The sequence below is a fragment of the Colossoma macropomum genome, unplaced genomic scaffold (assembly GCF_904425465.1).
Source record: "Colossoma macropomum unplaced genomic scaffold, Colossoma_macropomum, whole genome shotgun sequence".
Classification (NCBI taxonomy): domain Eukaryota; kingdom Metazoa; phylum Chordata; class Actinopteri; order Characiformes; family Serrasalmidae; genus Colossoma; species Colossoma macropomum.
Genome location: NW_023494801.1, coordinates 36,063,724 through 36,086,653, shown reverse-complemented (window position 1 = coordinate 36,086,653; position 22,930 = coordinate 36,063,724). Strand labels below are relative to the sequence as shown.

General features: G+C 42.8%; 1 protein-coding gene across 1 annotated transcript in view; it reads left to right on the top strand.

The window, feature by feature from the left end:
* Nucleotides 1-22,930, top strand: part of rab11fip4a (RAB11 family interacting protein 4 (class II) a) — an 84,168-nt gene that overhangs the window by 11,706 nt on the left and 49,532 nt on the right. The window contains exons 2-3 of the mRNA XM_036590162.1: nucleotides 8,711-8,798; nucleotides 14,650-14,735. Of these exons, the coding sequence (XP_036446055.1) occupies nucleotides 8,711-8,798; nucleotides 14,650-14,735 (174 nt within the window). The remainder of the gene's footprint in view (nucleotides 1-8,710; nucleotides 8,799-14,649; nucleotides 14,736-22,930) is intronic.

Genomic DNA, 22,930 nt, shown 5'->3' with positions numbered 1-22,930 from the left:
AGTGGAGAGGGCGTCTCTTTTGGCTTTTGGGCCAATTAAGAGTCTTACCTTCGTTTAGTTTTAGAAAGTTATTGCTCATCCATTGATTAACTGCAGACGGGTGGTCAGGGAGCCTGGGGTGTGTATGTCATTCAGCTCCAGGGAAGTGTAACTGTGTCGTCAGCGTAGCCCTGAAAATTAGTGTAGAGATTCACAAAATGATAAAAGGTTCACAAACTCTGAAGCAGCGCTGGATGTGGTTTCTGACGCTGTACGACACACTGACATCTATAAACGTGGACTTCGGTCATTTGGGAAACTGTCCCAGTGCAGATTAACACATCAGACGTGGTGATGGAGTTATTATCGGTGCAGAGTGAGTGACTGACCCTGGTGTCAGCCGTGCTCCTCAGCGTAGCTCTGTTACACTGACTCCGTCTGTCGGGATCAGACGGTTTCGACAGTGTTGCCGATTTCACTCCTGTGGGACTGTTTTCTCACATTTCCTGTTTTTAATTCTCTCTCAGATCTTATTTTCAGAATAAGTGCTATATCTGCTCAGCCTCTCATCCTGCCGCGCTCTGAAGGACGTGCGTGTGGTGATGAAGACGTCCTGATCTGACCTGAAAACCATATCGGGAGACAGTTAGTGTAGATTTTAATGGATGTTGTGTTTGTGTGGTTCATATAACTAAAGAACATGGAGGTTGTGGAACGTTTGTTGTCAGTAGGCATCAGTTTTATCCTAAAACTAGTCGAGAACCTGCCACCATGTGTAGAGATTAACAATCCCCTTTCTTCTTTTTACCCGTACCCCTTGTTTTCGAGTGTCACCCTAACCCCTTGAACTGAGTTACAGGGTAGTGGTTGAAATCTTCCTCTGAAATGGGACCCTCAAATAAAAAGAGCATCACTTCATTAACAGCTACCAGCGCTGCTCTGTAGGCGACCCTGCCAGTCTGCAGTGACAGCAGAGGAGGGTAAAGTTCAGCTCCTCACTGCTGGGCTTTAGTTACATTTAGGGCATCATATGCCTTCAAAGAGGGGGGCAATTATTTATTATCACCCACCCCTAATTCTTCACTGAAAAGACATTTAAACTAAGAAAATATGGTGGTTTTCATAATTTTTAACAGAGAAAATTGTAATATTTGTGTGTTTCTTTGGTCTCTTGTTCTCCATCTTTCCGGGTTTTCTTTTTTTCTCATAATTCTCTGTTTGGAGTCTCTGAAAAAGCTCCGTTTGGAGGGTCATGTAGCCCCAACACTTCACCCCTCAATCTCAACAAGAATCGGGACACCCTACCCCTAGACGAGACCACACAAAACGGAGGGGTAGGGCTGAGTGGTAGGGGTGAGGGGTGAAAGGGGACTGGGCCACGGAAAGCTCAGCCACAATAGAGCAGGAGATTCTCCTTACTTGGTTCTCCTCGTCTAGAACAGCAGGAGAACTTACTTCAGTGTAAGTCTGTACTGTTTGTGTCTGAGCTTGTGAAGAGTTTAGGATGAAGTGCAGCTGCTAATGGGATAGCATGGAGCTAACAGTGTAAACTAGTGTTTCCAGTCGTTTTATGAACTTTGTGGTTTATACAGTGAATCAGATACAGTTACAAACCATGAGGATCTGCTGGTTGGATGTCACTGATACAGAAACAAACACAGCCTGTTTAATTCTAGTGGATAAGCAGAGGCTGGAAAATGAATATGATTTATAGAATAACTGAGGTCAAAAGGAGAATGAAATGTAGAAAACACTCCAGCCACTATAAAGAGGTGTACAGTGTGTGAGCAGTACAGTGGTACCAGTTACTATGTGCATGCTGGGTCTGCTGATGTAACGCTCCAGTCTGTGACAGTGTGGGTCAGTCAGTGCTGACCGGCCGCTCAGTGCTCAGCGTCTGACGTAAAGAGCCTTTAGGTCCAGTTTCAGGCGCGAATTGGACACATTTTGCCTACATTTTATGTTCGAAACTGGTGCACAAGCTAAAGAGTGTTTATGTAGTTTATATACACTTAAAAAGATCATTAATCAAGGGTTCTTTAGTAAAGAGAATGGTTCTATTTAGAACCAGGAGTTTTTTGTAGAACCATTTCGCTTATATGTTTTTTTGCATGATGAAGTGGTTCTTCAGATTGATGGAGAATATGTTGTATATGGTTCTCTATGAGTTCTGCTATTGTTACAATATCAATAACAATAGCAATAATAGAAGAACCCTTTTGGGTGCCGCGTAGAACCATATATAACACGTTCTCCATCCATCTGAAGAATCATTTCACCACGCAAAGAACCACTTGGTCAAGGAACCAGTTGGTCAGTGTTCTGCAAGTATTGGTATCCACGATATGTTCAGAACACATCACCCCTACTGGAGCTTTTATGAATCCCCTTCTAAATCATAGGCATTAATATGGAGCTGGTCCCCCTGTACAGCTCTAACAGCTTCCACTCTTCTGGGAAGCTTCTACAAGATGTTGGAGAGAGTCTGTGGGAATTTCTGTCCATTCATCCAGAAGAGCATTTGGTCAGACACTCATGTTGGACGAGAGGGTCTGGATCTCAATCTCCGTTCTAGTTCATCCCAAAGGTGTTGGATGGGGTTGAGGTCAGGGCTCTGTGAGGGCCAGTCAAGTTCTTCCACACCAGACTCACCCAGTCAGGCCTTTATGGAGCTGCTTTGTGCACTGGGGCTCAGTCATGCTGGAACAGGAAAGGTTCCAAACTGTTCACAGAAAGTTGGAAGTGTAGAATTGTCCAAAATGTCTTGGTGCTGATTCATCAAGATTCCCCTTCACTGGAACTGAGGGTTCTAGACCAACCCCTGAAAAACAGTCCCATATCATCATCCCTCCTCCACCAAACTCTACAGCTGGCACAGTGCAGTCAGGCAGGTAACGTTCTCCTGGCATTCGCCAAACCCAGACTCGTCCATCAGACTGGTCCAGCTCTAGGAGGAATACTATCCATATGGCAAATGTCCAATATAAAGTCCAGTTTAGTGCAAATGGCTAGTTTCTGTGATAAAGCAAGCCGATATTAAAGCCTGCTGTATATTTCATTTTGAGCTTCTTTGCTTTACTTGTTATTTAATGTGCAGAACTGCTGTATAAAGCAGTTGAACACTGGAGGACGTGTTATGGTGAATAACGTCATGTCTGTGATGATCTGCTGTACTCACCTTCAGCTCGTACCTGTGACCCAGTCACCACCGTGATGTTATTCACTATAACACACAACCTCCAGCTAAAATAATAAATCATACAGCTAATATACCCTTTCATTATCTGAGCTATTTTCAAGATAGATGTCATTTGTGGTTAATGGTCATTATTTGCCTATGACCAACCTGAGCTGCTTGGTTGTGATGCAAAACCTGGCCTGATGAATGATGAACACTATTATTAAAGTCAAGTCAAGTCAAGTCAGGCTTTATTGTCATTTCAGCTCTATACAAGTACACAGTGAAACGAAACCACATTCCTCCTGGACCAACACAGAACACAAGTGCAGAACAATACAATAAACACAGTGCAGACAAAACAGTACAGTAAATAAATACGAAAGACTTACAGTAAACAGAACAGAACACAGGCAGCACTCGGTACTGAGAGTATGAGGAGCTGTGAACACACTATGACATATTAGCAGATTAGATAGCCTAGCATATATGAGCACAGCAGTCACTGAGGTAGCAACCAGAGCAGCAATATACAGTATACAGTATTACATTATCATATCTGACAGAATGTGAACACTAAACATGTTAATGCAGTAAAGTTTTTATAAAATTAAGCTCTAATAAGTGTCTCATTTTGACCCGAACATAACGAAAGAATGTTTACCATCACATTAAATGTCTAAACTCTCAGCATCAGATGTTTGTATGTTCACAATATGCGCTCACAATCCATGATGATGTGTCACAAACTGTTTCTCTTCCAGAGTAAATGAACACCTCACCTTTTTTAGAATTTTAAAATGGCTTATAATCAATTATAATAATATTTACATTATCATTTTTGGTCTAAATATAAATCTCAGGCTATTTTCAGGTGTAAAAATCCAAAAGAAAGGAAAAAAGCTTGCTGTGTGGTGGTTATTGTCAGTATGTCTTCACTGTATACAGTTATGTTTGTGCATTCAGTGTGTTTTAAACAGTTTATACCAACATAACCAAACCTATTCGGTTTGTAGTGAGATGTGAGATGGAGTTGAATTGTGTGGTGGATAAACAGCTGCAGTAAACGAGTGTTTCCTCAGCAGGGGTCAGTCTGAAGTTTCCTCATCCAGAATGCAGGTTTGAGTGTCCACTCAGCAGCTGTTGTGGACGTGCAGTGGATCTTTAGTGGATTTTTCTTCTTCTGGTTATGTAAGACGCCTGGCTGATGAATATTGAATAGCTGGGGGATGTTGAAGATGCTGTAGGTTCTCCCGCTGACTATGGAGGGGGTGATGTAGAGTTTGAACCTCTGGAGGGGTCTCTATATTTAGCCCTTGCACAGTTTGACCTCTGTAGCTGACATTCTGTCTCTGAGCAGCAGGAAACATTTCAGTGAAATATATTGTGGCAGCAGCGGTGGTCCACTCAGCCGTCCTCCACACCTCCGCCTCTCACAGCACCGGCGACAGCGGCTAGGCTGCTGCTCGTGAGCGCTCGGGCCCTGACTCTCTGCCGCTAGCTGCATTTTCCACAACTAGCTTCCATTTCCTTGGCGGCCTGGGCTCAAAGCATGGATGAGTGTGGTGTCCCCTCTTCCTTCAGCGCTGGCACAGTGGTCGCTCGGTTGCCAGCACAGCACTTATGTTCCCCCTTGAGCTCCTCCACTGTGCAACACTGTGCTGCTCACCGCGGCGAGCCTACTTCACTGGATTCCCCACCACCAAGCCTCGTCTCGCCATGCTTTTCCCTTCTGGGTCATTCACCGGGCCATGTCTTCTTCGCCATCTGCCTTGAAGTTCTTTGCAGCTCTGTTCCGCTCCCTGCTACAGAAGGTGCACTATCCCACTTCTGACACCACTGTGACGTTGGTGTAGAATACAGACAATATTGCACTTTAAAGGCGAATGCATGTTTATTGAACAGGAAGCAAGAAATGTCCAGCCCAGTGCTAGGCTAGCAGGCTGGTCACTTCCAGCCAAACACAATCTTTTTGTGGTACCTTTATACACTGGGACCTCAGTGCTTCCCGGGAGCCTCTTTGCATGATCACACCTCCCAAGTTTGCATGGCAGCACAGCCTGTGGCAGATGCCACAATATTAATGTGTTTGTACTGACGGTAATAAAGTGGAGATGAACATTTCAACCACGTTTGATATTCACATTTCTAAAGCATTTGAAAAATATGTTATTGCATTATTGTTATGTATTATATTATTGATTTAGGAACAAGTATTCAGGAACTCTCTTTAAAACACTGAGTGTACAAATCTTCGTAAAATGTAAAATGCCCTGGCCAGTTCTATTAAAAGGGCTCCTTAAAACGTTAACGTGTGTATATTATGCAGAAAAATAAAGTGGACATTTGGTGCATGTTAATGATAATATAATAAAAAGTTAAAACATCCATGACACAAGTAAGTATTTCTTGTTTTATCTTAGATTAACCTGTTATCAGAGCACCTTTAGAGCCACCCGTGTTTATTCATAAAAACATTTATTATTTCTCTCATTGGAATTACGATACTGACAAAACTTCACACAGTGTGACTGATGACTGTGTGTGTGTGTTTAATTTTGTGGTGTACAGAATTATACAGCTGCATGTGTCTAACTGGGGGGCTAATATGTGCAATATATGGTCAAAAGTATGTGGACACGTGGCCATCACACCTATATGAGCTTGTTGGACATCCCATTCCAAAATCATAGGCATTTATATGGAGTTGCCCCCCTTTTAACAGCCTCCACTCTTTTTCGGAAGCTTTCTACAAGATAGTGAGAGTGAGAGGGTCTGGCTCACAATCTCCGTTCTAGTTCATCCCAAAGGTGTTCCGTGGGGTTGAGGTCAGGGCTCTGTGCAGGCCACTGGAGTTCCTCCACACCAAACTCATTAAACCATGACTTTATGAGCTGCTTTGTGCACAGGGGCTCAGTCATGCTGGAACAGGAAAGGCTCTTCCCCAAACTGGAAGCAGATATTTGTATTATCATCACCCTTCACTGGAACTGAGGGGCCCAAACCCTGATAAACAGCCCCGCCCATCATCCCTCCTCCACCAAACTGTACTGTTGGCTCTGCAGTCCGGTAGGTAACGTTCTCCTGGCATCCACCAAACCCAGATTCATCATCAGACTGACAGATAGAGAAGCTGCTTCATCACTCCAGAGAACACGGTTCCACTGCTCCAGAGTCCAGTGGCGGCGCTTCACACCACTCCAGCCGACGCTTGGCATTGAACATAGTGATCTTAGGCTTGTGTGCAGCTGCTCAGACATGGAGACCCATTTCATGAAGCTCCCGACACACCATTGTTGTGCTATTGTTGCTTCCAGAGGCAGTTTGGAGCTCTATAGTGAGCAGTTTTCCAGAGAGTAGAGCATTATGTGCTTTGCACCTTTTGCAGTTTAGCACTCACAGTTGTCTGGGGCAGATCTAGCAGGGCAGAACTTTCACAAACTGACTTGTAGCAGAGGGGGCATCCTATAACAGAGCCATGTTTAAAGTCACTGAGCTCTTCAGTTCGACCCTCTACTGCCAGTGTTTGTCTATGGAGACTGCAAGGCTGTGTACTTGATTTTATGCACCTGTCAGCAATGGGTGTGGCTGAAACACCTAAACTCAATAATTAGGAGGATTGTCCACATACTTTTGGCCATATAGTGTATATCAGTGTTTACACCCACCAGTGGTGTGTCTGATTGATTTGGCCGTGGCCTTCATTCTCCAGCTGAGATCTCACACGCACTGACCAGCTTTGATCTCACGCTCTGAACGCTCAGTGCGTCCTTGTGGCCTTTCAAAAATACACTCGAACAGCTCTGTTTCTATGGCGATGAATCATCGTCCTCTCAGTTCTTCAGCGAGTGAAGCTGCGGTGGAGCTTCAGAGCTCCTCTGGGCGAGTATATTTAGAACAGGCTGACGTCCTGAAGAAGCTGTGTGTGAGACGGTGATGAGGGTGTGAAGCTGAGCTCAGATGAGTCTCTGACAGACTGCACTGCTGATGCTCTGCTGATTTTCCTCTGATTGGTCCAAACAGGCAGGGCAGCTCACGAGATGAAGCCAAGAAAAGAGTGTGTTGAACAGACATAGTAATCTCTGACCTCATAACGATTCAGAGATGACAGGGGGTCCAAATCTTTTATAAACTGTGGCCCTCACAACTGACCACAAAAGCTTCTGCAGCCCATGAGAATATTTACCCAACCCAATCAAATGCAAGCTAATATAACACAAAATTTGGTGTCGCTTATTGGATATTTCATCACTGTGCAAAGAAAAACAGTAATAACTTTCATAGAAGGCAAAAACACCCATAAAGACATTTTATTCCAAGTGATTTTCGAGCATTTCTATTGGTTCATTCATCAGGAGATTTTGACACAACGTGTATGACAGCTGGTGTGTTGATATGGAAAAATAAAAATTGACAAAAATGGAGATGCATGGTGGGCGGCACGGTGGCGCAGTGGGTAGCGCTGTCGCCTCACACTGGGTTCGATTCCCGGCTGCGTGACCAGGGTCATTTCTGTGTGGAGTTTGCCCACAGTCCAAAAACATGCAGTCAGGCTGATTGGACATGCTAAATTGCCCCTAGGTGTGTGTGTGTGAATGTGTGTGTATGTCTGTCTGCCCTGCGATGGACTGGCGACCTGTCCAGGGTGTGTCCTGCCTTCCGCCCAATGACAGCTGGGATAGGCTCCAGCACCCCACCGCGACCCAGAAGGATAAGCGGTTTAGATGATGGATGGATGGATGGAGATGCATGGTTTTCTGTGGAAAGCAACGATTTGCTAGATTGTATTTTTACTGCAAATAAACACCATCAAATATCCTAAAGTGTCCGGTTTGTAGCCGTTTATCCATGATGGATAAATTTCATATTATCAAAGTGGTTTTACTGCAAAATACTGAATTAGTTCAAACTGCAAAAAAAGGTTCTGCAGAAAAAAAAACTATTTTAAAAAATCTACACTCTCAAAAAAAAAGATGGGTCTATATAGAACCATGAGCATTTATAGAACAATTTGCATGCTTAAAGGGTTAAAGGGTTCTTTGCATGGTGAAATGGTTTTTCAAATTGATGGAAAATGTGATCTTTTTGAAAATGGTTCTATATAGCACCAAAAAGGGTTCTACTGTTATAATATCAAGCTTGGAACAGTAGCAGAACCCTTTTTGGTGCTATTCTCCTGTCAATCAACCTTATCAACCTGTTCTCCATCAATCTGAAGAACTGTTTCACCATGCAAAGAACCGTTTAAGTCTGCACATGGTTCTTTGTGTTCATGGTTCTAGAACCATTGAACCACTCCTTGAAGAACCATCTTTTAGTGTAGTAGAAGTTTTCAGATCCTTAAAAAAATAAATAAATAAATTTGAAAGCGTTTTTGGAAATTTGATTTTTTTTGGAATTTTGGATGTTTTTCGGAATCTGGGTTTTTTTAAATTTATTTTATTTATTTATTTTTCAAATTTTGGATTTTTGTTTTTTTGTTACTGCACTGTGCTGAAGTTGGTATGTCCTCATTAGCCATGCTCTTCTTTTCCTCCTCTGTGTGTTTTCCAGGTAAAGAAGTTCGCCAAGTTCCTGGACCCCGATGCTCACGGCCGGATCAACTTCAAAGACTTCTGTCACGGCGTCTTCGCCATCAAAGGTAACAGCGCTTCACCTTCTGACACAGTGTTTAATCTGACCTGTTCTCAGTCCGTCAGAGGGTTCTGAGAATGCAGCCGCGCTGGTAAAGAAACCTGTGCATTTTAAACACAATATTAATGCAGAGAGAATTCCAGGAACCCCACACGGCACCGTCAGCGCGTCTCAGCTGGCGTTTGAGGATGTGAACGCTGGGAGATTCCAGCACTGACACATCAGGGTGAAGAAACCGGTCAGTTTCCTGAAAAGATGCTTTAAACTCAGCCTGAGCCTGGTGAGGGTCATCTGAGTTGCTGTGGCAACAGCCTCCAGCGGTACAAACTCTGGTTTAGAAAACGTTTTGTTGATTTTATTTCATGCAAATTGAAGGAAGATAAGGTTCCACACAGCTGATCATAACTGGACTGTGAAACATGTCGAGTGCTGTGATATTCAACACTAACTCCACATTAATGTACCAGAATTTGTCAGTCATGTCCACACGTTGCTCTGACTGACCCTACCAGACCATCAGCGAAGTTCCCAAACTAAAAACATGATCCGAGGGACTTTTTAATTTGAGATTTTTTTGGGGGTGGGGGGTTATGGAGGGTTTGGGGAAGATTTTGAGATTGTTGTGTTTTTTTTTGTGTTTTTTTACTTTTTTACTTTTTTTGTTTTTAATATTTTTTATTTTGAACATCATTTTGGCGGGGTGTTGGGATTTTTTTTAAAATTTGGGACTGTTGAAATTTCAGAATTAGTTTTTTTTTTAGAATCTTTATTTTTTGGAATTGCGGATGTTTTTTGGAATTAGTTTTGTTAGAATTTGAGTTGATTGTTTTTACTTTTGGACTGTTTTCTTAGAATACGGGGTTGTGACAGAGACTGACCCAAAGACCAGTGAAGTGTGGTTTGGAACACAGAGTATAAAAGTGTATTTCAGCTGGTTCGTCGTGCTGCAGCACTGGGAAATCCCTCTGATGAAGGAGGAGAGTTTTTACTCCTCGCTGATCTTAAAGGGTTAATGCAGCCGATTCAGAGCAGACAGAGGAAAATTACAGTGGGTTATTATTCTGGACTGTAGCGTTTATAGACAGGCAGATAACGATGTAGAGGTGCTCCTGCGGTGTGAGGGGTGTAATTAAGCCAGCAGAACGATTCCTCTACTGTGCAGACGGAACCCTGTGTGGGCTCAGGTGAGTGATCTGTGGCCCTATGAGAGCTTTATTAATGTTAATAATACTCATCTGTGTGCGGTGGGGGGGTGTTGGAGGGAGTGTTTATGGTTGATTCTTTTTATTTTGCCATTTGGGATTCATTTTTTGGAATTTGGAATGGTTTTAATGGAATTTGGAATGGTTTTAATGGACTTTGGAATGGTTTTAATGGAATTTGCTGTATTTTCTGCAGTTAGGGATTCTTTCTTTGGGCTGGGTTTGTGTGCTTTAAAACAGCAGCTCTGGAACTATAAGACTGTTTATTCACTCCAGATCGGCTATTAATTAAAGCAGTAATGATCAATCTGTTAATTAGTGGCTGTCAGTTTTATAATTGAGCTCAACACTGAGACTGTTTTCCTGATGTCAGCAGAGCATCAGCAGTTCAGGACTTAGTGTCTCTCTGTACAGCAGTGCTGCCCGGAGGACGTTTGATTTGGATCACCAGAAAGTGACCCAACACCCAATGAAAGAACAGACACATTATTATACAAAGCCAGTCCCAAAAAAGTTGGGTTTTTGATGTTTTACCTCATCAATTACATTTTTTTGTAAATATGTTATATAGACAAAAGTATAGGGACACCTACACATCACACCTACAGGAGCTTTTATCAGTCCCATTCTAAATCCACAGGCATTATTATGGTCTGCTCCAGAGTCCAGCGGCGGCGCTTTACACCACTCCATTGATGCTTAATGGAGAAATTTTGTAACAGTGGCCTCGTATTACAGCACCACGCTGGAACTCAGTGAGCTCTTTAGACCCGTTCTTTCACTGATGTGTGTGAAGGCAGGCTGCATGGCTGGGGGCTTCATTTTATACACCTGTGGAAATGAGACTGAATAAAACACCTGAATTCAGTGATTAAGAGGTGTGTCCCAATACTTGTGCCCATATAGTGTTTATGCTCATTCCAAATTAGATTTTCAGCAACACATTCTAAAAAAGCTGGGACAGGAGCTTGTTTACCTCTGTTATATCACATCACCTTTCCTTTAAAGGCACTTAATAATCGTTTGGGGATTGAAGATACAAACTGATCCAGTTTTTAATTTTTTGCCGTTTTTCTGTTATATAAGTCTTTAGCTGCACAGCCATACGGGACCTTCGTTCTTGTGTTTAGAGCTTAAAAAGACACGTGAGACATTTCTGGACTGCAGGCAGGTCAGTCGAGCACCTGCACGCTCTGATAACTCAGCCTTGCTGCTGTAACACATGCAGAATCTTTCTTGGTGTGTCGTGTTAAAATAATCATGGGCGTCCCTGAAAAAGACGCCGTCTAGAAGGCAGCATATGTAGCTCCAAAATGTTATCGGTGCTAATGGTATATGCAGGTTACCCACTAATACTATAATAATATTTCCATGAACAATCTGAAAGGTGGACTCAAAAGGCCACAACACACATTTCCACTGAACATCAGTCCATTTCAGATGAGCTCGAGCCCAGAGAAGTCGGCGGTGTTTCTGGACGTTGTTGATGTATGACTTCCTTAACTTGCATTTGTGGATGCAGTGATGAATGTTGTTTATTGACAACAGCTGCACAGCCATACGGGACCTTCCCGAGTGTTCCCGAGCCCATGTGTGATCACCATCACAGAAACAGGCTGGTTTTTAATGCAGTGCTGTCCGAGAGGTCAAAGTTCACAGGCATTCAGTTGTGGTTTTCTGCCTTTTACTGTACGCACAGAGATTTCTCCAGATTCTCTGAAAGTTTTGTTGATGTTATGCTGTATTATGAAATACATAACATCCTTCCCTTTCCCTGACTGAAGAATGTTGTTTTTAAAGTGTTGGGTTTTTTGCTGATGCATTTTTGGCCAGGTGGTCTCGACCCCTCCCCACCCTTCAAGGACTCGGCCTTTCCTGGAGGCTCCTTTTATATCCGAACATGACTGCATCACTTGTGTAAGATGTTTTTGAACATCTCAGTGTTCCTAGTCGTGAGTTGCTCCTGACCCGGCTATATTGGAAAGTGTCGCAGGCATCAGTTTCAGAATGAGCATAAAAAACCATTGAAGTTGACAAGATAAAACATTTGTTTAGAAACAAGTCAGAGCAGAGTGATTTATGAATCACTGCTTTCTGTGTTCATCTGCATTTTACCTTCCCAACGTTTTGGGAGTTAAGTTTGTATATAAGTAACTTCTATAGTTCTTTTGCCTTTTAAAATTGTATTTTGAAGTTATTTTGTAAGAATGTAATGTAATGTTATTAAATACATCTTTATATTTGTAATTTGAAACCCACTTTTTTTAATCATGTCGCTGTCATTGACCTTTTTTGCATATTTTGAAAATGCAGGCTGCTGTTTACACTGTGTCAACATTGGACCAACAGAAATGATCCGAACTGATTTGATCCATTCCGATACGTTAACCTGCATAAAAACGCTGATGATGTTTTTTGGAAATATGAGTTTTGTTCCAACACAATGATTTTCTGCTTTGTCTTTTTAGCCCACCAGAAACTGTTTGGGCCCCCTGACCTGAACATTAAACACACTGCGAATGTTTGATTTTTTGCAATTAAGGTTTTTGTTTTTTATTTTGAAATTTGGGATTTCTTTCTTTTTTTTTAATTTGGGATGTTTTTATTTTGTAATTTGAAGAATTGTTTTTTTTTCAGAATTTTTGGAATGTGGGATGTTTTTCAAGTTTGTAGCTGTTTTTGTTGGTAAGCTGTGGTTTTGAAGGGACTAAAGATGTTGGAGAGGAAGATCAGGAGGAGCTGGACAAGGGGCACTGAGCTCAGAGAGTGCGCTGTGTTTGGAGCTACAGCTCTGCTGCTCTCAATGTTTTATTAATTTATACCGTTTTATACACACTCACACACACACACACACACACACACACACACACACACACACACCACACACTTACACACACACACACACACACACACACACACACCACACACACACACACACCACACACTTACACACACACACACACACACACACACACACCACACACTTACACACACACACACACACACACACACCACACACTTACACACACACTCACACACACACACACACACACACACACACACACACCACACACTTACACACACACACCACACACACCACACACACTCACTCACTCACACACACACACACACACACACACACCACACACATACACACACACCACACACTTACACACACACCACACACTTACACACCACACACACCACACACACCACACACACACACACACACACACACACACACACTCACACACACACACACACACACACACCACACACACCACACACACCACACACACACCACACACTTACACACACACACACACACACACACACACACACCACACACTACACACACACACACACACACACACACACACACACACACACACACACACGCACACACACGCACACGCACACACACAAACACACAAACATTCTCACACACACTTACACACACACACACCACACACACTTACACACTCACACTTACACACACACTCACACAGACACTCACTCTCTGCTGTTTCTATAAATGGATTTAAGTGGGTTTTCTTGTTTTGTGTGTGTGTGTGTCTGTGTGTGTGTGTGTGAGTGTGTGTGAGTGAGTGTGTGAGTGTGTGTGTGTGTGTGTGTGTGTGTGTGTGTGTGTGTGTGTGTGTGTGTGTGAGTGTGTGTGTGTGTGATAAGAACAGCCATCTTAAGAGTGTTTGGTCTCTACAGCTGAGATCTGATCTGATGTGAAAGATTTAGATGTCACCGTCTTCATCTCTCTCTGCTCTAATCTCTCCTTCAGAGTGGAGGGGCTTAGTTATTTTAGCCAGGCAGACACAGGAATAGGAATCTGCTGCACATGTTTTTCGTGATGCGCGATGTGTCACAATATCTGTTTTTCTGACATCTGTTAAGTTAGAACCACATTTTACCATAAATAAGCAGAAAATACCGTAAAAACTATCAGTTTGGTTACTTGGATCTGACGACATCCATTAATGCACATTGTGAAGACTAACATCACATTAACGATAAATATTGTCGTACTGCGCAGCTCTGATTGACACTTCAGTGTGTTGTACTGTTTCTCTGAGCCGGTGCTCATCAGCGCTCGGACCGGTCAAGCGTTTAAAGCACGTTTAGACTTAAAAGAGTTTCAGTGTGAGCTTTTAACAGCAGTTTACAATAGAAAACTGTCATTATTTAAACTGACGCTGCTCCGCTTTACAACCACTAAACATTCACAGTAAAGAAAATGGTTCTATACAGAACCATGAACACTCAAAGAACCCTTTGCACGATTAAATGGTTCTTCAGATTGATAGTGAATGTGCTGAAGATGGTTCTAATATAGATTTTTTTGGTTCTACATGGCACCACTACATGCTCTGAAAACATCAGATCTGAGTTATATTAGGGCAAAAAATCAGACTTGTGTCCTTCAACCTGGTACTGAGAACACAGCCTGAAGGGGAGAGAGAAACCGGAAGAGCAGAGCCGCTTTAATTAATGCAGTTTATTCATTTGAGATACTTTTCTAAAACAGCCAAACGACAGACCCTGCTCAAAGTTTGACCCCCTGCTGGAGCACTTTCCCCTCATTTACCAGAATCTGCCCAATCTGGCAACTCTGTGTGTAACTCTGCCTGTTGTGTGTTTCAGGCTGTGAGGAGATCCTGAAGACCGCCCTGGGAGCGCCCCCCATCGACAGACCACCGTATCAGACGGATAACGGCTACTACTACCAGGTGAGGAGTTCCGCCAGAGCTTCTGCTGGTTCCTTCACCGTCCTCTTCAGAGAACCGAGCTGCTGCGGCCCGTCAGGCGGAAACGCTGCTGTGGTTCTGTGTTTGTGTTTGCTGACCGCTGTGAGGTGGGTCAGCATCAGTGGAGCCCCCCGCAGGTCAGAGAGGAGAACAGGTTTACGGTCATTGTCAGGACCTGACTGGTATACGCTCTTAAAAAAAAGATGGTTCTTTAGGGGTTCTTTAGTAAAGGCTATGGTTCTGTTTTGGTCTATGAGTTTATGAGACTTTATAGAATCATTTGCACGGATCTTCAGGTTGATGGAGAATGTGTAGTATATGGTTCTGTGTAGCATATTTTTGAACATGGTTCTACACTCTTCAGAAAGATGGTTCTTCAGTAAAGAAAATGGCTCTGTATAGAACTAAGAACACTCAAAGAACACTTTGCATAATTAAGGTTCTTTGCTTCATGAAAGGGTTCTTCACGTTTAATGGAGAATGTGTTGTGTATGGTTCTATGTAGCACCTTTTTAAACATGGTTCTACACTCTTCAAAAAGATGGTTCTTCAAGCATTCTTTAGTAAAGAAAATGGTTCCATGGAGAACTATGAACACTCAAATAACCCTTTGCATGATATAATCATTCTTTACATCATCAAGCGTTCTTCAGACTGATGGAGAATGTTTAGTATAGGGTTCTATATAGAACCTTTTTGAACATGGTTCTATATAGAACGTTTTGTTTGGTTTATTGCAGAAGCTGTTACTGTTCTTACTGCTGAGCTGCTTCTCAGAACGGCAGTAATGCAGTGCTGCTCCATCACCACTGGGTGGCAGCATTTAAACAGAAATGTTTAATGGTGATGCACTGAGAACATCATACAGAGCAAACTGAACAGAGCCCGTCTGATTGGTCCACCTTAAACTCTCACGCTAAAGCAAACTGAACAGAGCCCGTCTGATTGGTCCACCTTAAACTCTCACGCTGAAGCAAACTGAGCAGAGCCCGTCTGATTGGTCCACCTTAAACTCTCACGCTAAAGCAAACTGAACAGAGCCCGTCTGATTGGTCCACCTTAAACTCTCACGCTAAAGCAAACTGAACAGAGCCCGTCTGATTGGTCCACCTTAAACTCTCACGCTAAAGCAAACTGAACAGAGCCCGTCTGATTGGTCCACCTTAAACTCTCATGCTAAAGCAGACTGAACAGAGCTCGTCTGATTGGTCCACCTTAAACTCTCACGCTAAAGCAAACTGAACAGAGCTCGTCTGATTGGTCCACCTTAAACTCTCACGCTAAAGCAAACTGAACAGAGCCCGTCTGATTGGTCCACCTTAAACTCTCACGCTAAAGCAGACTGAACAGAGCCCGTCTGATTGGTCCACCTTAAACTCTCACGCTAAAGCAGACTGAACAGAGCCCGTCTGATTGGCTTAATTTCTCATCCTTTAAGGCAAACTCGTTTATTAAGGGTGTTATTAAGGGTGTTATTAAGGGTGTTATTAAGGGTATTAAAGGTGATCACTCTCTTCAGCGCCTCTCATTTGCTGTCTGTCACAGAAGCCGCTGTCAGTGATCTGAACTGAGCCTGAATGTAGCAGCTGCACCATTTAAGGTGGATCAGAAAATTCAAATAAGTAGCCACTTTCAGCCTCATGGATCTTTCTCTTATTCTTTCTTTCTCTTATTCTTTTTCTTATTCTTTCTTCCTTTCTCTTTCTCTTATTCTTTCTTTCTTTTATTCTTTTTCTTATTCTTTCTTCCTTTCTCTTTCTCTTATTCTTTCTTTCTTTTATTCTTTTTCTTATTCTTTCTCCTTTCTCTTTCTCTTATTCTTTCTTCTTTTATTCTTTTTCTTATTCTTTCTTCCTTTTTCTTTCTCTTATTCTTTCTTTCTCTTATTCTTTTTCTTATTCTTTCTTCCTTTCTCTTTCTCTTATTCTTTCTTTCTTTTATTCTTTTTCTTATTCTTTCTTTCTCTAATTCTTTCTTTCACTCTTTTTCTTTTTATTCTTTCTTTCACTCTTTTATTCTTTTTATTCTTTCTTTCTTTCTCTTATTTTTTATTCTTTCTTTCACTCTTTTATTCTTTTTATTCTTTCTTTCTTTCTCTATTTTTTATTCTTTCTTTCTTTCTTTCTCTTATTTTTTTCTTTCATTCTTTCTTTCATTCGTTTATCATTCTTCTTTTTCTTTCTCTCGTTCTTTCTTTCATTCTTTTTTTCTTTCTTTTTTCTTTTTCTTTCTTTCTTTTCTTTTTCTTTCTTTTTTCTTTTTCTTTTTCTCCTTTTCTTTCTTTCATTCTTTTCAAATTTCTGTATTCTCTCTGTCTTCCTCTATATTTCTTTTTCTCTCTCTGTTAAAACTTTCAGTCAGGGTCAGTAGTGAGTGTGGAGTAGAGCCCCTAGATCTGCTGAACTAAATGAGTGAATGAACAAATGATGGATGGATGGATGGATGGATGGATGAATGAATGGATGGATGAATGAATGGATGCGTGGATGGATGGATGAATGAATGGATGGGTGGAAGGATGCGGGTTCATCACTCCATCCAGTATCTGCCACGTTTGTGTGTTTTATATTCATAACCGCGGTGTGTGATATCAGTTAATCACAGATATAAAATGAGCAGGATTAATGATTCGGCTGCTTTATGAGGCGTAAACTGTGCAGATTAAAGCAGCTGTTAAACCCAACTGAACAGATTAACTAACAGTTCTCATCATTCAGATCAATATGATATAAAAACTCTGTTAAACTCTTAATTAAAGTCTTTATGATCTGTGTTTATCACTGAGGGTCTCGCTCAGATGTGCAGCGTCACTCTGATTTCTGTATGTGGGCGTCGTCTGTCAGTTTGGAGACACTGAGAAATGCTGTTTAATATGAAATCACCATATTAAAGCGTGATCAGGTTTATTTGGACGAAGTAAAACCATGCTTGTTCAGGCTTATTACACACTAAGGCTTATTATTCAGTAAGTACAGGGGCTTCAAATCAAACTGGCTATTCTTGGGTTATTGAAGTGTGTAATAAAGCTTTGGGCCTGCCGACAGGCTCTGGCCTTGTAAAGGGTTAAGCTTTTGGAACATTGCTGTGAGGACTTGATTGCATTCAGCCACAGGAGCATTAGTGAGGTCAGGTTAAAGTTAATTGAAAACAAAAAGAGCACAATGAAATAAACGCTCTATTCGGTAACAGAGTATAAAAGAATTGAGTTAAGTTTGCTTTTAAAAGAAGACTTTTTTTTTTTATTTAACTGAGTAACAAAAATGAAAAATATTGAAAATTTCACAGGAGGGCGCCACGCTGTCCTCAGCACGGTGTGTATCTGCACACCTCTGAGCTCATTCAGCATGTGTGTGTGTGTGTGTGTGTGTGTGTGTGTGTGTGTGTGTGTGTGTGTGCTAAAGCTGATCACGTTTAATCAGTGTGTGTCATCTCCTCTGCACTGGACCTGATTGAGAACAGTTCACAGTGTAATAGGATAAGACAGAGGCTTAGATCAGCATCTTTACCGCTGCCCTCATTAACCCGCACATACAGGACAGGACAGACCGCTCTAATACTGACCACACGGACCATTCAGGGTTTATCTTACCATTCAGACTCAGGCTGACCTCACCTGGACACACCTCCCCTGGACACAGGTGGAGTGGACAGTCACATTGAGGGGTGCCACAATGCCAGGATGTTGACTTTGATACCAATACTGAGTGTAGTATCATAATACTGGGTGGAGCTACAAGGGGGCAGTTTCTGATAAAGTGGCCAGTGGGAGGAGCTAAAAGAGAGGTTTCTAATAAAGTCAGTGAAGGTAGAGGGTGTACAATGTGTGTATCAGGCATTGCAGGGTTTATACACAGAGAGAGAGAGAGACAGAGAGAGAGAAGTGAGTGGTAGAGATAGAGGGATGTGTTTGGGTTCTATTTTCTATCCCTCTTTTATCTCAGTGTAATGAGACTGAAGTAAATGCGGCTGAGCTTTTACTGAGAGAGCGAATGATCTGTGTCTGAGCTAAACTGGGAGAAAATACTGAGCGTCCTTCAGTGACATTCAGAGAGAGAGAGAGAGAGAGAGAGGAGAGTGAGGAACAAGGAAAGTGAAGAGAGAGAGAGAAAAAAGGAAGAGGGGATAGTGAGAAGAGAGAGAGGGAAAAGGAAGGAGGGAGAGAAAGGAAAGATGAGACAGGAGAGAAAAGGGAGAGAGAGGGAGAGAAAAGAAAGAAGAGAGAGGAGATAGAGGAAAGAAAGACAATAGGGAGGGGAGAGGAGAGAGAAGAGTGACAAGAAAGGTCAAAGAAGAAAGATAGAGAAGAAAGAAGAGAAAGGGAGGAGAAAAGAAAGAAGAGAGTAAGAAAGAGAAGAAACAGAATAAAGATAAGAGAGCTGGAGGACTGTGTGTGTGTGTGTGTGTGTGTGTGTGTGTGTGTGTGTGTGTGTGTGTGTGTGTGTGTGTTGATGGACAAAGCAGTAAACTGCATCAGACAAACACACACACCATCACACTCCATCTCTCTCTCTGTCTCCCTCTCTCTCTCTCTGTCTCTCTCTGTCTCCCTCCCTCTCTCTCTCTCTCTCTCTCTCTCTCTCTCTCTGTCTCTCTCTCTGTCTCTCTCACTCTGTCTCTCTCTCTGTCTCTGTCTCTCTCTCTGTCTCTCTCACTCTGTCTCTCTCTCTGTCTCTGTCTCTCTCTCTGTCTCTCTCACTCTGTCTCCCCCTCTCTCTCTCAGTGGTGTCCCTCTCTGTCTCTCTCTGTAGCTCCATCTCTCTCTCAGCTCACTCAGCTCTGAGGTCCTCACTGCCGTTAAAGGGCTCATACCCTGAAAACTGACCCGTCCTCTCTGCCTTTGAGTAGCTCAGCTATGTATAGTATGTGAACACTGTTAAAGCATGTCGTTCCCCAGCAACACCCCCAGGTCCCTACAGTCCATACAGTCCAACTGAACAGCCCGTTTAGAATTCACTATTATTGTGAAAGTGGAAAAAAAAGAAAAACAGTACGAAGCTGATGAAAATGTAGAGGCTCTTTAAGGAGAGGGGCTATTCAGTGCGGGGCCGAGTGCGGGGCCGAGTGCGGGGCCGAGTGCGGGGCCGAGTGCGAACTATATTTTCTCTCTCAGCTCAGAACAAACCCAGCACTCCTCAAAGAGGGAGGGTGGATCATTCTCAGCACTGCAGTAACACTGACGTGGTGGTGGTCTGTTAGTGTGTGTTGTGCTGGTCTGAGTGGATCAGACACAGCAGTGCTGCTTGAGTTTTGAACACCTCAGTGTCACTGCTGGACTGAGAATAGTCCACCAACCAAAAATATCCAGCGAACAGCGTCCTGTGGGCAGCATCCTGTGACCACTGATGAAGGACTAGAGGATGACCAACACAAACTGTGCAGCAGCAGATGAGCTATCGTCTCTGACTTTACATCTACAAGGTGGACTGACAAGGCAGTAGTGTCTAATAGAGTGGACAGTGAGTGGACACAGTGTTTAAAAACTCCAGCAGCACTGCTGTGTCTGATCCACTCAGACCAGCACAACACACACTAACACACCACCACCATGTCAGTGTTACTGCAGTGCTGAGAATGATCCACCACCCAAATAGTACCTGCTCTGTGAGGGTCCATGGGGGTCCTGACCACTGAAGAACAGGGTAAAAGGGGGCTAACAAAGTATCAGAGAAACAGATGGACTACAGTCTGTAACTGTAGAACTACAAAGTGCACCTATATGGTCAGTGGAGCTGATAAGATGGACAGTGAGTGTAGAAACGAGGAGGTGGAGTTAATGTCACGGGATGCAGGTTTATTCCATGTTTATTCCAGAACAGGAAGTCAAAACATGTATCAACAGAAAATACTGGGTGAGTGTGATGAGGGAAAATCCTGCACTGAGATGTTTGTTATTGCAGTGTGGGTGTGGCTTGACTACAGGCACTTCCTGTTATTACAGCTCTCTCTCTCTCTCTCTCTGTCTCTGTCTGTCTCTCTCTCTCTCTCTCTCTCTCTGTCTCCTCTCTGTCTCTCTCTCTGTGTCTCTCTCTCTGTGTCTCTCTGTGTCTCTCTCTCTCTCTCTGTCTCTCTCTCTGTCTCTCTCTCTCTCTCTCTCTCTGTCTCTCTCTCTCTCTCTCTCTCTCTCTCTCTCTCTCTCTGTCTCTCTCTCTCATATGCAGAAGTGAATAATGAAAATAAAGAAACCAATAATGTAAGTAAATAAATAAATAAACTAACTAATACTGACTGCCCTGAAGCTCAAGATGCTTAACGACAACATCAAAGACAGCTGCTGGAGAAAAGAGAGAGAAAGAGAGAAGGAGAGATAGAAGAGAGAGAGAATATGGGAGAAAAAGAATGTGAGAGAGAGAGAGAAGGGGGAGAGAGACAGAGGGAGAGCAGGAAAGGGAGAGATATGAGAGAGAGAGAGAGAGAGAGAGAGAGAGAATGAAAGACTGTAGGAAGGAGAGAGAAAAGGCTCTGCAGTTTGAGCTCAGTGTGAATACAGATGAGTGAAGCTGCATTTCTCTGTAGTCACACAACAGACCAGAATCTCCCACAATCCTCTGCACAGTGTGAGGAGCTTCAGAGAAGGAGAATATTAATGATGAATGGAAACTAATAAAATAGTGATGCACTGAAATGAAATCCTTGCTGAAAAATGATATTCAGGGAACATTGGGCCAAAAACTGGAACTGGAATTCAGGACATGTTGGGCCAAAAACTGGAAACCGGAATTCGCTGGGCCAAAAACTGAAACCGGAATTTGTCGGGCCGAAAACGGAAACCGGAATTTAGGATACATTTGGCTGAAAACTGAAACTGAAATTCGGGACATGTTGGGCCGAAAACTGAAACAGGAATTCAGGACACAAAATATACAACTAGATCTGCAGTATTCAAGCATGATCATTATAAATAGACCAGTTTATTTCACAAGGTAAATACTGACGTTCTAGCTAATGACATTACGGCCATATTCTGAGTTCAGCGTTTAGTCTGACGTCAGTAAACAGGCTGAAAAATGACTAATGGTTTTATTGTCATTCATAATCTGGAAATGGCCCTCCTCTCTCTTAGCTGTGTGGACATTCCTAAACAGTCTGCTCATCTTCTCTGACTGGGCCGCCTCAGGCTGGTAGGTGCCTTCGAGGCAGCTGTGTCCTCAGGAGCTGATGTTTCCTGGACTGTCTCTCTTACCTGAATGGGGCATTCAGATGATTTGTGGTCTTTTATGACTCCTAATTTTAGGTTTTTAGTCCCAGCAGAGAAACTATTAGTTCTCTTGTTGGCCCCCAAAGTGTGTTAACGACATACGGAACAGAACATTGTCTGGCTTGTCTCTTAGTAAACTAACCAATCACAGCGCAGGGTCTGTTTTCCTCTACTTCTCATTAACCCCTTAAAATTTCAGGCTGATTTCATATTAAGCCTTATTATTTAATAACTATGGGGACTGTAATGCAAACGTGAGCTGTTCTTAGTTTATAGAAGTGTGTAATAGAACTTTTTGACCGCTGGTGTGCCCTGGCCATTTAAGGGGTTAAAAAAGTGTTTTTGACCTCTGCTTCCTTGGCCTGTTCCTCCTCCTGGGAGGTTGTCTCTGCAGACCTCGTAACCCCTGGGATGTAACACCTCATTGTTTTTTGTTTGTTAGCTACGTTAGCCTAGGCTGCTTGACCTGAGGTGGTTCCTGTTGGTTGCTGGTTATCATTCTGTGCTCAAGTTGCCTCGGTAACCCACTTTATCCTCTCGTTAAAGCGTCCAAATGAAACAAGCTGACTCACTATTCAAAAAATATCGCATTATTTTTTTGTATACACTGTTAGAAATAAAGTACATTAACAAGGTACAAACAGTGTAAATCTTCCCTCAAAGCTACAACAGGTTTTTTATTTTATTATTATTTTTTAACCCAATTATCTCCCCAATTTAGTCGTCTCCAGTTCCACCCGCTAGTTAGGACTCCCCCAATCACACGATGCTATCAACGCTAGGAGGGTGAAGGCAGCGCAGGCTTCCTCCAAGACCTGTGAAGCCACCGCTTCTTTTTGAACTGCCGCTCACACAACGTCATTGGGCAGCTGAACGCGCTCGGAGGAAAGCGCCAACCGCCAGATCTGTTACATCAGCTAACAGACGCCTGCGCTGACTAGCATCGCACTGAGTGATGGGGGGAGAAGGAGGGGCCATCCCA